The 14,467-nt window shown below is 44.3% G+C and overlaps 1 protein-coding gene across 5 annotated transcripts in view; it reads right to left on the bottom strand.

Annotated features, from left to right (window-relative positions):
* The window catches only part of LOC120402392 (transient receptor potential cation channel subfamily V member 6-like), a 76,504-nt gene that overhangs the window by 18,004 nt on the left and 44,033 nt on the right, over positions 1–14,467 (bottom strand). For all 5 annotated transcript variants that reach the window (XM_039533021.1, XM_039533034.1, XM_039533039.1 and 2 more), the window contains one exon: positions 13,438–13,578. In XM_039533021.1, the coding sequence (XP_039388955.1) occupies positions 13,438–13,578 (141 nt within the window). The remainder of the gene's footprint in view (positions 1–13,437; positions 13,579–14,467) is intronic.

Genomic DNA, 14,467 nt, shown 5'->3' with positions numbered 1-14,467 from the left:
ACCACTGAGCTATCCCTCTCCCCTAAGCAGCTGATGTGGAAAACACCATGGAAGAAGAGAAATTGCTTAGAATGACAGCTGAATATGAGTCCATAGTGTGACGCAGTTGTGACAATGGCTAATATCATTCTAGGGTGTATTAACAGGAGTGTCATAGGTAAGATATGGGAGGTGATTGTCCCGCTCTACTTAGCACCGGTGAGGCCTTAGCTGGAGTCCTGTGTCCATTTCTGGGCACGACGCATTAGGAACGATGTGGACAAATTGGAGACTGCAGAGGACAGCCACAAAAATGATCAGAGATTTAGAAAACCTGGCCTATGAGGAAAGATTAGAAAAACTGGGCACGATTAGTTTTGGGGGGAAAAAGACTGAGGGGGGACCTGATAACAGTCTCCAAATATGTTGAGGGCTGTTATAAAGAGGATGGTGATCAGTTGTTCTCCAGATCCACTAAAAGAGAGGACAAGAAGTAATGGGCTTAATTTTCAGCAAGGGAATTTTATGTTAAATATTAGGAAAAACTTTCTAACTATAAAAGTAGTTAAGCTTTGGAACAGGCTTCCAAAGGAGTATGTACAATCCCCATAACTGGAGGTTTTTAAGAACAGGTTGGACAAACACCTGTCAGGGACGCTCTAGGTTTACTTGGTCCTGCCTAAACACAGGGGGCTGGACTTGACAAGATCCCTTCCAGCCCTACATTTCTATGATTCTATGAGTCCATGACTGAACAGAGTAAAATAGGTCAAAAGGGGAAGTACAAGCTTAATGTGAAGCAGGTAAAATTCACTTCTGTGCAGAGAAACAACACAGAGCCCATGCACTACTTCAGTCTCAGTTAAGCCTGCAAAATAGAGTCTGTGTCTACATTTAGAAGCTTACAGCAGCACAGCTGTACCAATACAGCTGTACCATTGTAAGAGCGCCCATGTAGCCACATTATGCTGACAGGAGAGAGTAATAAAACCAGCTCAACAAATGGTGGTAGCTATGTCAGTGGGAGAGCATTCCCCCCCTCAAGTGACAAAAGTTTTGCCGACAGAAGTGCTAGTGTAAATATGGCCTAAGTGGTATGTAAGGCGTACACCAGTCTTATACTGGCTCTATTCACAGAAAGAGCAAACGCTGCCCTATCTAAAGCAAGAACTAAAATACTCTGACCTCAGTGGAGCTTCTCCCGATTTACACACATTTGAATGAGAGCAGAATCATACCCGATATATTTTGTTTGGAAAGATTCTATCTAAATCTGTCTCTATTTTTTTTAAAGCAATCACATGGGGAGATTAGTACCTTTATTTTTGAAGTCCTCTTGCTTTCCCCACTGTGTAATTAAACAGCCCGGCAGATTTACAAGAGAATATTAAAAACCCTCTGGGGCTAAAAGCTCAGAGATGCCAAGTTTCACTGGGTGTGGATTTTGATTTAATCAGGAGTAAACCTGCATTGGGGAAGCAGAACCCTGAGCCAACCTCCTCAACACACAGCCACATACTCCTCTCCAGAGAGTTTCAAACTACTGAGTGAAAATTAATGAAGGCTCATTTAAAAAAAAAAAGTAAATTTCTCTGCTAGACATGGTTTAATTACCGTCAGAACTGGGTAGTGTAAAACGGTTGTGCTACTCCAATTTATGTCACCTGAGGCTCTGGCCCAGCAACATCTCAAAGGAAAAATCAATCTTTAAATATAAGAATATCCTAGAAGTGGATCATAGGATTTGGAAATGGAAAAGGCCTGATACAATCCTGGAGCCTTAACATTCCATCTATGCTGCAGGGAATTTCCTGCCTGTAGGGAACAGCACAAAGTTCCTGAAATAAGGGAGCCACTCCTTTCCTGTAGGTTAGCCAGAATTGTAAGGTCCCAGGCCCATTAGGTCACATTTTATCTATACCCCCTGTCCCCATACCCAGCCAGAAGCAGAAATGTTCCCAGCATTCTGGTCAAGACACAGACCAGTCTCCTGTTAAGAGACAGCCCCACTTAGCATCAAATATACGTCATACTATTCTGCTCCAGCCTTTTTCTTATTCTCTGAGATGTTATCCTTTTAGTTTTAAGTGACTCCTGCTTTGAGGCGTCTGCTAATCTCACAGGGGAAATATTTAACAGCCTCAGAGATTCTTGCTGTTCAGAAATGTTTCCTGGTATTCAGCCTACATTTTCTCATTGCTAAATTTCACCGTTTTACTCTTAGTTAGACCCTATGGACGCTCTTTAACAATTCCTATCTCTACTAGGCACATGTTCAAGGAGGATGGGATGAGATGGCATAGATGCTAGCTAGAGAGAGAAAGAGATGTGAATGGATGGAAGAAAGAGATGAATAAGAGAGACAGAAAGATGGATGACAGACAAGCCCAAGTACTCTGTGGCAAGGCCCTCTGGTTTGTCCAGGCCTATTGTTCAGTTATACTCAATAAAAGGAATGTACTCATAATCTGCCCCTTTGACATGAAAATTCATTCATTTTATGGTGCCCTTAATTTTTATTTCTTTCAGTGTACTGCAGAATTTTGTATTGTGTAACTATATAGGAGAGGGTGTTGGGGGAAGCTGGAGGTTTTGACAGCTGGGTAGGAAGCAGCTAGGGATCTGAGCACCTGGGAAGGAGTAGGAGACAGTTTGGGATTAGCACATTAGTTGGATGTTTCTGCTAAAATAGTCCACCGTGAAGCAGTTGCAAATGATGGTGTAGCACCATAAGGGAATGTCAGGATTACATTTAGCTGTGCCATGACTCCTTAAGGATTGAAAATCTGCTGAGGGCTTTAAAGGGGGACAGCTCTGGCTGCATGGCTACAGCAGAGCTGTAAGTGCTCTCAGGGTATGTCTACTCTGCCATGTAAGCCCACAGTTAGTGGGACTCGAATCCGCAGACCCTGGGTTTGCAAGCCCAGGGCTTGAGCATCCACACACATTGGTGACCACAGGTTTACAATCTGTGGATTTGGGCCCCATATCTGGAGATCCAGCATCCACACTGCAGCACACAGACCCAAGTCAAACCGTCTATTCCAAGCTGCCTGGTGCTCTCCCCCACCCTCCCAGCTGTGGCTACTCTAGCCCTTAGTTCATAGTGCAGTGTGGGAAAACTTGACTGTCCAGCCTGCATGTTACAAGAAGCTGTCACAGCCCACCAAGTTCTCAACATCTTGCTGAGCCGTCTTTTGGGTCTGCATGCTCTGGGCAACCGGAGACAGCATTGTGGCAGAGTCACCCTTTGAAGAGCTTCTCTTGCTTGTGCTTTCACTCCTGTTTCACCAAATAGGCAGAGCTTCAATGAGATACTGGTGGACATTCTGGCAGCATTTTCTGACCCACCAAAGGCATCTGGAGGAGGAGTCGGAGGAGGAAGAGGACACAGTCATTGAGCACTTGAACTGGCTGATGCTGCTTACAACTCTCAGGATAACCACTCATGCCACCTGTGTAAACTGGCACTTCTAGATCCACAAGCACAGACTGGTGGGACCACATGGTCATGTGGACCTGGGACAGCCAGCAGTGGGTCTAGAACTTTCACATGAAGAAAGTTACGTTTCTGGAGCTCTGTGAGCAGCTTGCTCCGACCCTCCAGCATCAGGACACACACATGAGGGCGGACAATCCCAACCCAGAAGGGGGTTGCTATAATTGTCTGGAAGCTGGCTACCCCACAGTGCTACAGGCCAATTGCTAACCAGTTCAGCATTGCAAAGTCAACTGAGGGTAAAGTGGTGGCAGAGGTTTCTGAGGCAATCAGGCGAGCAGTTTACTCCAAGGTGGCGGTCATAAAAGATATTCCAAAAGCATCTGCTGGTTTTGAGAAAATGGGGTTTCCAAATTGTGCCGGGGCCCTGCACTCGGCTCTCTGCTCTTGGCCCCATTCTGTGGAGGGGTCTCTGGGCAGAGAGTGCTGGGCATAATGGTTTGGGGGGGGGGGGTAAGTGTGGGGCACTGTAGTTCTCAACCTGCAGACCAGAAAATACTCAATATGCAGCCCACAATGATAAATAGGTTGAGAACTACTGCACCAGAGATTCACCAAAATCTGGCTGTGCTCTTGTGACCAACTATCAAGGACTTCAAGTTGGTGGCTATAACAAATACAGCAGAAGGTTCACTCAGCGGTCAGAATAAAATGGAAGGATTAAATGCCGAGCAGCTATACTTGAACCAGGGAGTGACTTCCATTTTCTGGGAGTTGATTGACCAGTCTTGGTACTCCTGGTCCCGGACCCAACTCTGCCCCCAGCTGTTGCAGCCCCAGCCTCAGCCCCCTTACCACTGTCCACACACACACCCCAGCAGCGACCCCACTCCCGGCTCTTGGGAAGGAGGGCACAGACAGGGGTAAGGGAGGGCATGGCCATGCAAAGGCTGGGGCCCTTGGTGTAGCTGTTTGGGCTAGGGCTGAAGCCTAGGCTCTGAGACCCTCCCTCCGCCAGCCTGAGCCTGAACTTCTACACTGCTATTTTTAGCCCTGCAACTCAAGCCCCTTGAGCCAGAGTCAGCTGGCCTGGGCTCTGAGACTTGCTGCTGCAGGCTTTTATTCTTTTCTTTTTTTTTTTTTTTTTTTTTTGCTGTGCAGACCTACCCTAAGAGACAAACCTGAACCTGAATCTCTTGTAGAGTGTTCCAGGAAAAGCTGCCAGAGGAGATTTAATTGTTTGCAAGTACTCTGGCTGGGGGAGTTAGGGGACCTTCACATGGCCATAGGAGCCCTTTAATACCTGCTAAGGGATGAAGATTTAAGAGAAGTTGTGACTCTCTGGGTATTTCTGGGTCAAGTCACAGTAAAACTGCAGCTAAACGTCATTTTGCTTTCGTCAAATATATAAGAAGCTACTTACATGAGCAGGAAGAGTTGGAAGATCAGGGATTGTCTGCACTGCTGGCATTAAAAGATAAGATTTTACACCTCATTGCTACAGCAATACAGTAGCAAATGGGAAGAACTGATGAAAGCTCATTCAGAAACAGTACAGTGAAAAATTAAAATAGAATGAAATAATGAAAAAAATTAAAAACAGCTCCCATCTGTGAAATTTGTTACCCCACCCGAGAAAACAAAACCAATTTTAAAGAAAGACTTTAAACCTACAGAGAAGATTGGGAATTTCCACCAAAAGGACAGGTTTAGCCTATCAATTGAAAGTGGGACTCAAATGGGGAACATTGAGGCAGAGAATATGTGATCAGGATTCTTTTCCCAGCACTGAGTTTCAGGGGCTACTTGGAGAGAAAAACTCATCTGAGCCTGCCAAAACTGAGGGGTATCTTAAGATCCTATAAATCAAGAAAATGTGCCACTGAACTTTACCTGCAGCTCTCAAAAGCAACACAGGAGCCAGAACAGACACCTCTGGATTTCCTAGTCTAGCCCTTGATTTGAGACATATTGTTTGCCAGCCTAACAAGAAGCTGACTCTGACCTAAGAAATGACCTTGTCTTTGTACAAAACATGTACCTCCATACAGTCCTGACAGGACTGCAGAATGACAATATTCAGACTGTGATTCAACTTTATTTAAAAGATAATCAGGTTGCAGATGAGACCTTGTTTGAGAAGCTGCACACTGTTGTACGTGATCAGACGGAGAGAGAGCAGAAGCTGGGGAATGGAGGCACGTGTGCTAAGGCAGTTGCATATAATTCTGTGCAGTCGCCCTATACATGGAGCACTAGTCTGAGAGTAAAGCAGCACTTCCTCCCAGGGGAAAAGGAGTCTCCCCTGCTGATGAATGAGGTAAGGGAACTAAAGGCCAGTATTGATGCAATCTAAGATGTGAAAGCTGAAATTAACAAATTAAAGCAAGCTGTCCAGGACTCTGACAAAAGAACTGGTAATGGTATGAGCAGCCATGCAACCATGAAGCAAGCCCAGAGAAGAGGCAATCTGACAGAGGCAGTCAGCAGCGGCTCCAGGCACCAGCACTCCAAGCGGTCCCTGAGAGGGCGGCAGTCAGGTAGCCTTCGGTGGCTTGCCTGCGGGAGGTCCGCCGGTCCCACGGATTTGGCGGCAATTCGGCGGTGGGTACGCCGAATCCGCAGGACTGGGGACCTCCCGCAGGCAAGCCGCTGAAGGCAGCCTGCCTGCCATGGTTTGGGCGGCAAAAAAGCTAGAGCTGCCCTTGGAGGCAGTACTTGCTATCACTGTTTCAGATGTGGCAGTAAAAAACACTGCCAGTCGGAATGAGGTATAGGAAAAGCAGAGATAAAGCTGATACTGTGTCTGATTTACCAGGAGCCGCCTACAGTTGCTGCTCCTGAGGGAATTCTGAGCCAAAAACATTTAAAATTCTGCACACAATATTTTAAAATTCTGCAAATGTTATTTGTCAATAAATAAATGTGGAGACTCCAGCATGGCAGTGGGGAGCACAGGCCACTGGCTGCATGGAGGAGGGAAATCACCCTGCGGCCCTCCCCAGGACTGGACTCTGCAGTGAGGCTGCTCCCAACCCTGACACAGCGCAAGGGCTGGGCCTGTCCCAGACATACCCTGGGGCTCTTTTCCTCCACACCAGGTGTACCAAGTGTGGGCAGGCAGGCTCAGCCTGGCAGGATCCAAGCGTGGAGGCGCTTAGTGTTAGGGATCCAGGTGTAGGATGAGAGGGTTCTATGTGGTGCAATCTGGGTGTGGGCAGCTGAGTGAGGTGTCTGGGTGTGGGGTGGGATCTGGATGCACAGGGTTTGGTTCGGGAGTTCTGGGTGCAGGGGCAATGGGATTCTGAAAGGGGGCTAGGCGAAAGTGGTTGGGGCCCAGCGGTGCAGTCTGGGTGTGGGGGACTCAGCAGGGGGGATCCAGGAGAACTTGGTGGGCTGGCGGTCCGGGTACAGCTGGTTGGGGCTCAGTGGGGAGAGGCTCTGAGTGCAGAGGCTCGCCAGTGTGGTCCAGGTGCAGGGGAAGTGCGGGGGCCGTTGGGGTGGTGAGGAGCTCTGTGACACTGCCATGGCCCCAGGGCCAGAGGATTTCTCTGCCAACGCCACAGCCCCGGGGCTGGAGGAGCTGTGCCCTCCCTCTCTTTTGCTATAATGAACACCTGGCTATAATAGCCAAATGGCTTGGACCTTGGAGGTCCATTATAGCACAGCTATACTGTATTTCCTCAGAACATCATGTGTTTAACATGCCCCTCCAAAAGCGATCAAATTTAAATTCCTGAGCATGCCCCTGGTGGGTGGAAAATAATATCTCAGGGACACACCTTAGAAAGCTTGAAGAGTTACTGTAGAAGTTGGGCTTGATTTTAAAACTGCCATTGAAACTGAAATCCCTTCCAAGGGATGGATTGAAGTCCAGTTCCAATTAAGCAAAGATGATCCCATCTTGATGGTTCCTGTGCTGGCCAAATTAGAGAATTGATCATTGGCTACAGAGTTACTGAAGAGATAGTCAAACACTGCTGCTGCAATTCACCTGATGAGGCACCAGCCCCTAGCTTCATTAACAATATGAAATGTGTTCTTTCCTCATGTTGGCAGTTTGATAACTGAAGTTTAATTAAATGCAGTATAAAAATACACTCAAATACAGCTTGCCCATGTCCCATTGCTGCTCCATCCTTTTAGAACAGGCACACACATCACATCCCTGCCTCTACAATCAGAGAATCGCCTTTGATTATCCCTCAACAGACCTTCACTTCTTAAAGGGCAAAGGCAAATCAAATCCTGACATTCGCTTGTGTGTGCCACACTCCGCCCTCATATGTTAGGAGCATGTACTGGGCCTTTAAGAACAGAGCACATAAGAACGGCCGTACCGGGTCAGACCAAAGGTCCATCTAGCCCAGTATCTGTCTACCGACAGTGGCCAATGCCAGGTGCCCCAGAGGGAGTGAACCTAACAGGCAATGATCAAGTGATCTCTCTCCTGCCATCCATCTCCATCCTCTGACGAACAGAGGCTAGGGACACCATTCCTTACCCATCCTGGCTAATAGCCATTTATGGACTTAGCCACCATGAATTTATCCAGTTCTCTTTTAAACGCTGTTATAGTCCTAGCCTTCACAACCTCCTCAGGTAAGGAGTTCCACAAGTTGACTGTGCGCTGCGTGAAGAACTTCCTTTTATTTGTTTTAAACTTGCTGCCTATTAATTTCATTTGCTGACCCCTAGTTCTTGTATAATGGGAATAAGTAAATAACTTTTCCTTATCTACTTTCTCCACATCACTCATGATTGTATATACCTCTATCATATCCTCCCTTAGTCTCCTCTTTTCCAAGCTGAAGAGTCCTAGCCTCTTTAATCTTTCCTCATATGGGACCCTCTCCAAACCCCTAATTATTTTAGTTGCCCTTTTCTGAACCTTTTCTAGTGCCAGTATATCTTTTTTGAGGTGAGGAGACCACATCTGTACACAGTATTCACGATGTGGGCGTACCATGGATTTATATAAGGGCAATAATATATTCTCAGTCTTATTCTCTATCCTCTTTTTAATGATTCCTAACATCCTGTTTGCTTTTTTGACCACCTCTGCACACTACGTGGACATCTTCAGAGAACTGTCCAAGATGACTCCAAGATCTTTTTCCTGATTTGTTGTAGCTAAATTAGCCCCCATCATATTGTATGTATAGTTGGGGTTATTTTTTCCAATGTGCATTACTTTACATTTATCCACATTAAATTTCATTTGCCATTTTGTTGTCCAATCACTTAGTTTTGTGAGATCTTTTTGAAGTTCTTCACAGTCTGCTTTGGTCTTAACTATCTTGAGCAGTTTAGTATCATCTGCAAACTTTGCCACCTCACTGTTTACCCCTTTCTCCAGACCATTTATGAATAAATTGAATAGGATTGGTCCTCGGACTGACCCCTGGGGAACACCACTAGTTACCCCTCTCCATTCTGAGAATTTACCATTAATTCCTACCCTTTGTTCCCTGTCTTTTAACCAGTTCTCAATCCACGCAAGGACCTTCCCCCTTTATCCCATGACAGCTTAATTTACGTAACAGCCTTTGGTGAGGGACCTTGTCAAAGGCTTTCTGGAAATCTAAGTATACTATGTCCACTGGATCCCCCTTGTCCACATGTTGGTTGACCCCTTCAAAGAACTCTAATAGACTAGTAAGACATGATTTCCCTTTACAGAAACCATGTTGACTATTGCTCAACAGTTTATGTTTTTCTATGTGTCTGACAATTTTATTCTTAACTATTGTTTCGACTAATTTGCCCGGTACTGACATTAGACTTACCGGTCTGTAATTGCCGGGATCACTTCTAGAGCCCTTTTTAAATATTGGCGTTACATTAGCTAACTTCCAGTCATTGGGTACCGAAGCTGATTTAAAGGACAGGTTACAAATCTTAGTTAAGAGTTCCGCAACTTTACATTTGAGTTCTGTGAGAACTCTTGGGTGAATGCCATCTGGTCCCGGTGACTTGTAAATGTTGAGTTTATCAATTAATTCCAAAACCTCCTCTAGTGACACTTCAATCTGTGACAGTTCCTCAGATTTGTCACCTACAAAAGCCAGCTCAGGTTTGGGAATCTCCCTAACATCCTCAGCCGTGAAGACTGAAGCAAAGAATCCATTTAGTTTCTCCACAATGACTGTCATCTTTAAACGCTTCTTTCATATCTCGATCATCAAGGGGCCCCACTGGTTGTTTAGCAGGCTTCCTGCTTCTGATGTACTTAAAAAACATTTTGTTATTACCTTTGGAGTTTTTGGCTAGCCGTTCTTCAAACTCCTCTTTGGCTTTTCTTATTACACTCTTGCACTTAAGTTGGCAGTGTTTATGCTCCTTTCTATTTGCCTCACTAGGATTTGACTTCCACTTTTTAAAGGAAGTCTTTTTATCTCTCACTGCTTCTTTTACATGGTTGTTAAGCCACGGTGGCTCTTTTTGAGTTCTTTTACTGTGTTTCTTAATTTGGGGTATACATTGAAGTTGGGCCTCTATTATGGCGTCTTTAAAAAGGGCCCATGCAACTTGCAGGGATTTCACTTTAGTCACTGTACCTTTTAACTTTTGTCTAACTAACCCCCTCATTTTTGCATAGTTCCCCCTTTTGAAATTAAATGCCACACTGTTGGGCTGTTGAGATGTTCTTCCCACCACAGGGATGTTGAATGCTATTGTATTATGGTCACTATTTCCAAGCAGTCCTGCTATAGTCACCTCTTGGACCAGCTCCTGCGCTCCACTCAGGATTAAATCTAGAGTTGCCTCTCCCCTTGTGGGTTCCCGTACCAGCTGCTCCATGAAGCAGTCATTTAAAGTATCGAGAAATTTTATCTCTGCATTTCGTCCTGAAGTGAAATGTTCCCAGTCAATATGGGGATAATTGAAATCCCCCATTATTATTGGGTTCTTAATTTTGATAGCCTCTCTAATTTCCCTTAGCAAGTGTTAGCGGGAACTGGATGGAGGCTAGTGAGAACTGGCTGGAGGCACTCCATAGTTAGCTTCACCAGCTACACAGCTAGAAGCACATGGCTTCCCTTTGTTTTATGTAGTTCTGTTTTAGTTCTAATAAAGCCTTACTTCTATATCCAGACTTTGCCTCTTTCTTATGAAATGTAATGTCGTTTCAACATTTATATTAAAAAAAATCTAACATACAGGTCCATCCATTTGACTTATTAGTAGTCATCCATGAGTTCCACAAGTGCATGGTGCTGCTCTTGTGGAACGCGTCAGGAACCTTTCAGAGACAGGAGGGAAAGGCAAATTAAGATCCTAGTGGGAAGATAAGATTCATGTAGTACTTGAAAGAAAAGGGGATAGCTCAGTCTTTGAAGTAAAAGCAGAAGATGAAAAAGGATGTGTTAGAGTTCTTCACGGCAATCTTTTATGTTCCTGTGACTTCTTAGTCAGGGATATAACTCCATCCTCTAATCCACCACAGCACAAGACACAGAAAACAAGGCAAGCTAGTGCAATAAGAGATAACATAAGAACAGGAGTTTGGATTCCAATTATTCTTATAGTGAGAGTGAAGATGAACCACGGTACGTCATGGTACCAGATACGGCCCATAGCACAGACACTCAATTCAGAGGCAGAGGTCTGGGAACTGAGGATGTAGTTGATTCTGTACACTTGAAAGCAGCTGATTGGAGTGATATGACATTTACACCTGCTGTAGAGAAACATGAATGTCAAAACAAGTAGTGCACAAGAAGAGAGATCACCAGAACAATCTACTAATGTGAAGTCCCCTGACCAGCGAGAGAAGAGCCCCACAGACACTGACATATGAATGATTAGGAACACCTACTTATAAGTGTCTAAATCCAACTTTTGGACCACTGAATGTATCATGGAGTTATCCATGTGTTTGTCACATGCCATACCAAATGCCTATTCCTGAACCTAATCTTACATTTCTATCCAAGGCTGATGTAATATTGGGAAATGAAATATTTGATAGCTCTGGATAGTTTATAATTATGTTAACTTAGTACTGTGATGCTGTATGATTGAAACATGACAATTTATATAATGAATATTGCCATTGTTAGACAATTGCAACAAATGGTGTATATAGTATATCATGTATGGTGTTAATGAAAATGTTATGATTTGCTAAGTATGATTATCCTGTTTATATCCATGTATCATCACAGTATCTGAAGTTAGGAATATTAGCTATATAGATCTATATCCCAAATGTGTTTGCTCCTGGGATAACATCCCCAAGGTAATTTACATCCAGTCTGGCCACCACATTGTGAATGAACTATTCAAGTTGATGGCCCATGAAAGAACACTCACAATGGGCTATAGAAGAAGCTCCTCCGGACCCACTAAGCCTTTCTGTGGACACGTTAGCCAGAATATGGGTAAAGGCTGCTTCTGTGAGTCTTCAAAGCATGTAAGGGCATGTGACTTGCTCATGTGACTTTGGATTCCATCTTGGGCCTATAATAACAAGGAAACTAATCAATAATAATCAAGGACAGATGACTCCAAGCTGTTTGGGTAAGTTCCAGAGAGAAATTTGCAAACTAGCAGTTTATTCCATCACTGCTTCAAACCTGATATAAGAGATTGAAAAGTTCTTATATGTTTCTTTAATTATTTTAACTCTCTTCTATTTATTTTCTCTTATAAATAAACCTTTAAATTTCAGTTACTAACAGATTGGCAGCAGTGTGATTATTGGCTAAGATCTGAGCTATATATTTACCTGGCTAAGTGACTCGTCTCTTGAGATCGGAAGAAACCTTGGTTTGATGAAATTGGTTTTCAATAGCCACTCATCACAAAGTCTAGTGTCGGGGTGGTGAAATAAGGGCTGACTTCGTGTTAACCAGTGTGGTGAGCCAGAAGTTTACTTTCGTTACTGGCTTGGTAGAATAACCACCAGCTTGGGGGTGAGTCTTCCCCATTTCTCAGCAGCTTGTACTGAATCTGGCATCCTCAGCTGTGACCCACTGAGGCACAGTGAGAGATATGTTCTCTAACTAGCTAGCCATATGACCAGTAACTTGGCATAACATGGTTATAGCACTGATCGTATAGGAACTGTTATTCCATAAGATATGAATTTCTTTGGGAATTTGAGGTGTTCAGAACTGACTGTTCAGTTGGATAATGGAACTAAAATTGCCACAAAAACTTTCTGCTGAATGTGAAATAAACTAAAGAAACTTGCAGAAAGTTTCAGTCAGTACCAGAGCTTGTTACAGAAGAAGATACTCAAAGACTAACTTGAGAATGACTGTTACAAGCTTGTGGAACTTGGATGACTGCTAATAAGTCAAATGGAGGGACTGTATGATATATTTTGTTAACAGAAACATTGGGATGACATTACATTTATGAGTGGGGAGTGTAGCACTCAGAAGTCAATGTCAGGCTTATGTTCTCCTGTGCCCTATCCCTTTAAGGACTGAAAGTCTGCTCAGCGGGTCAAACGGGATGCTCTGGTTGCAGACACAGAGATGGGTGTGCTCTAAAACTACTAAGCAGTAATGGAGCTTGTGCAAGGTGTATTTCTTTGGTTTTTTATACTAAAGTTAATAAAACTTCAGTTTTAACTGTCGCTTGTCTGGGAGTGAAACAATGGCATAATAATTGTTATCATTAGGCTTCTGAGTTAGCACCCAAATGAAAGGAATGGGTAAGTAGGCTCGTCACAGAGTTATTACTACAGGATGGCAGCAGACTCAGGCAGACATCACTCCATTGGTTTCATTCAGGTCATGTTAGGGCAAGTGGTCTTCACAAAGGCTAGAGATTTAACATTTTTTAGGAAATGAAAGCTGAACTTCTACAGCACAATTCTGCAGCAAGGTCTGTATTGCATAGCAGTTGCATAGGCAGGAATTCCCAGAGCACATGGGGCCTTGTTGACAGAGAGAGGGACAGAAAGGGAGCAGACCATACCAGATCCAGAGAGGTCACAGAACTCAGAGTGTGCCAGAGAAGAAGAGGCTGGTGGCAGTCAAGGCCTGCAGATGGAGCCCTACCAAAATAGATGAGGTTGTGGCTGCTGGGTCTGAAGACATAGCCGGTGGCCCGTGGGTTGTTGACATCAGCCCCCTTCTCAAGCATCGCCTTCACAAGTTTGAAGTTCTTATTCACCACAGCAATGTGGAGAGCAGTCTCCCCTGCAACACACAATCACACCCCTTTTGTAATGCCAACATTGCATCACAGGGACCAGAGGCACTTCAGAGATCCACTGTGCAACCAAGGCCACTTTATTAGTAAATAACCAAGAAACCCAATGGCCAAAGTCTGGGGTGTTCAAAGGACCCTAAGAAAGTCACCTGCCCAGCTCCCATGGAATTCCAGTTGCATGTGAGTGATTAATGTCCCTGGAAAATTGCAGCCCAAACTCTTATCTCTGTTACACTGACTGTCCCAGTAACTTCAATGGATTCACCCCAGCATAAAGGAGAATAGAATTTTGCCCAGTGTTTTCACCAATACAGCTTTTATTGTGTCTTAGCCCTAAGATAGGAGTTGCAACTGTGAAATTAATTGCTGTGAAATTAATTACACTTGCAACTTCTCTCTCACCACTTCTCAGTGAAGTGCTTTAGTGCCTCGTTAATTCCACTTATGCTCCTGCTCATATTTTACACTTCTGTAACACTTTCCAGCTGGGCACTTCACAAATGTTCATCAATTAAACCTCACGTTAGCCCGTGTGCAAGAGCCTGGAATCACTAGCCTGAAACTAAATGCAGAGAAATTAAGTGAGTTGCTCAATAACAAGATGGTGGTTAGAATTCAGGTCTCCTGACTCCCCATCCCCTACTTGAGCATGCAACTGGTTCTGGGGTAAAAGGAAGCAACTCTTTAACAATGCACAGTGACAATACAGTTCTTGGTAGACCCTACAGAAAAAAATCCATATCGTAGTGAAAATGCAGAGGGAATTAATGAAGGTAGAATGTAATTTACAAACCCTGGAATTAATAACCCCACTCTGGAGGGCCTAGATTTTATGTCTCATCTGGAAGATGGATGCATCCTCCTTAACAACATGTG

This window comes from Mauremys reevesii, linkage group 1 (assembly GCF_016161935.1).
Source record: "Mauremys reevesii isolate NIE-2019 linkage group 1, ASM1616193v1, whole genome shotgun sequence".
NCBI classification, from domain to species: Eukaryota; Metazoa; Chordata; order Testudines; family Geoemydidae; genus Mauremys; species Mauremys reevesii.
Note: the sequence above shows the minus strand (reverse complement) of the source record. Positions and strands in the feature narration are given on the sequence as shown.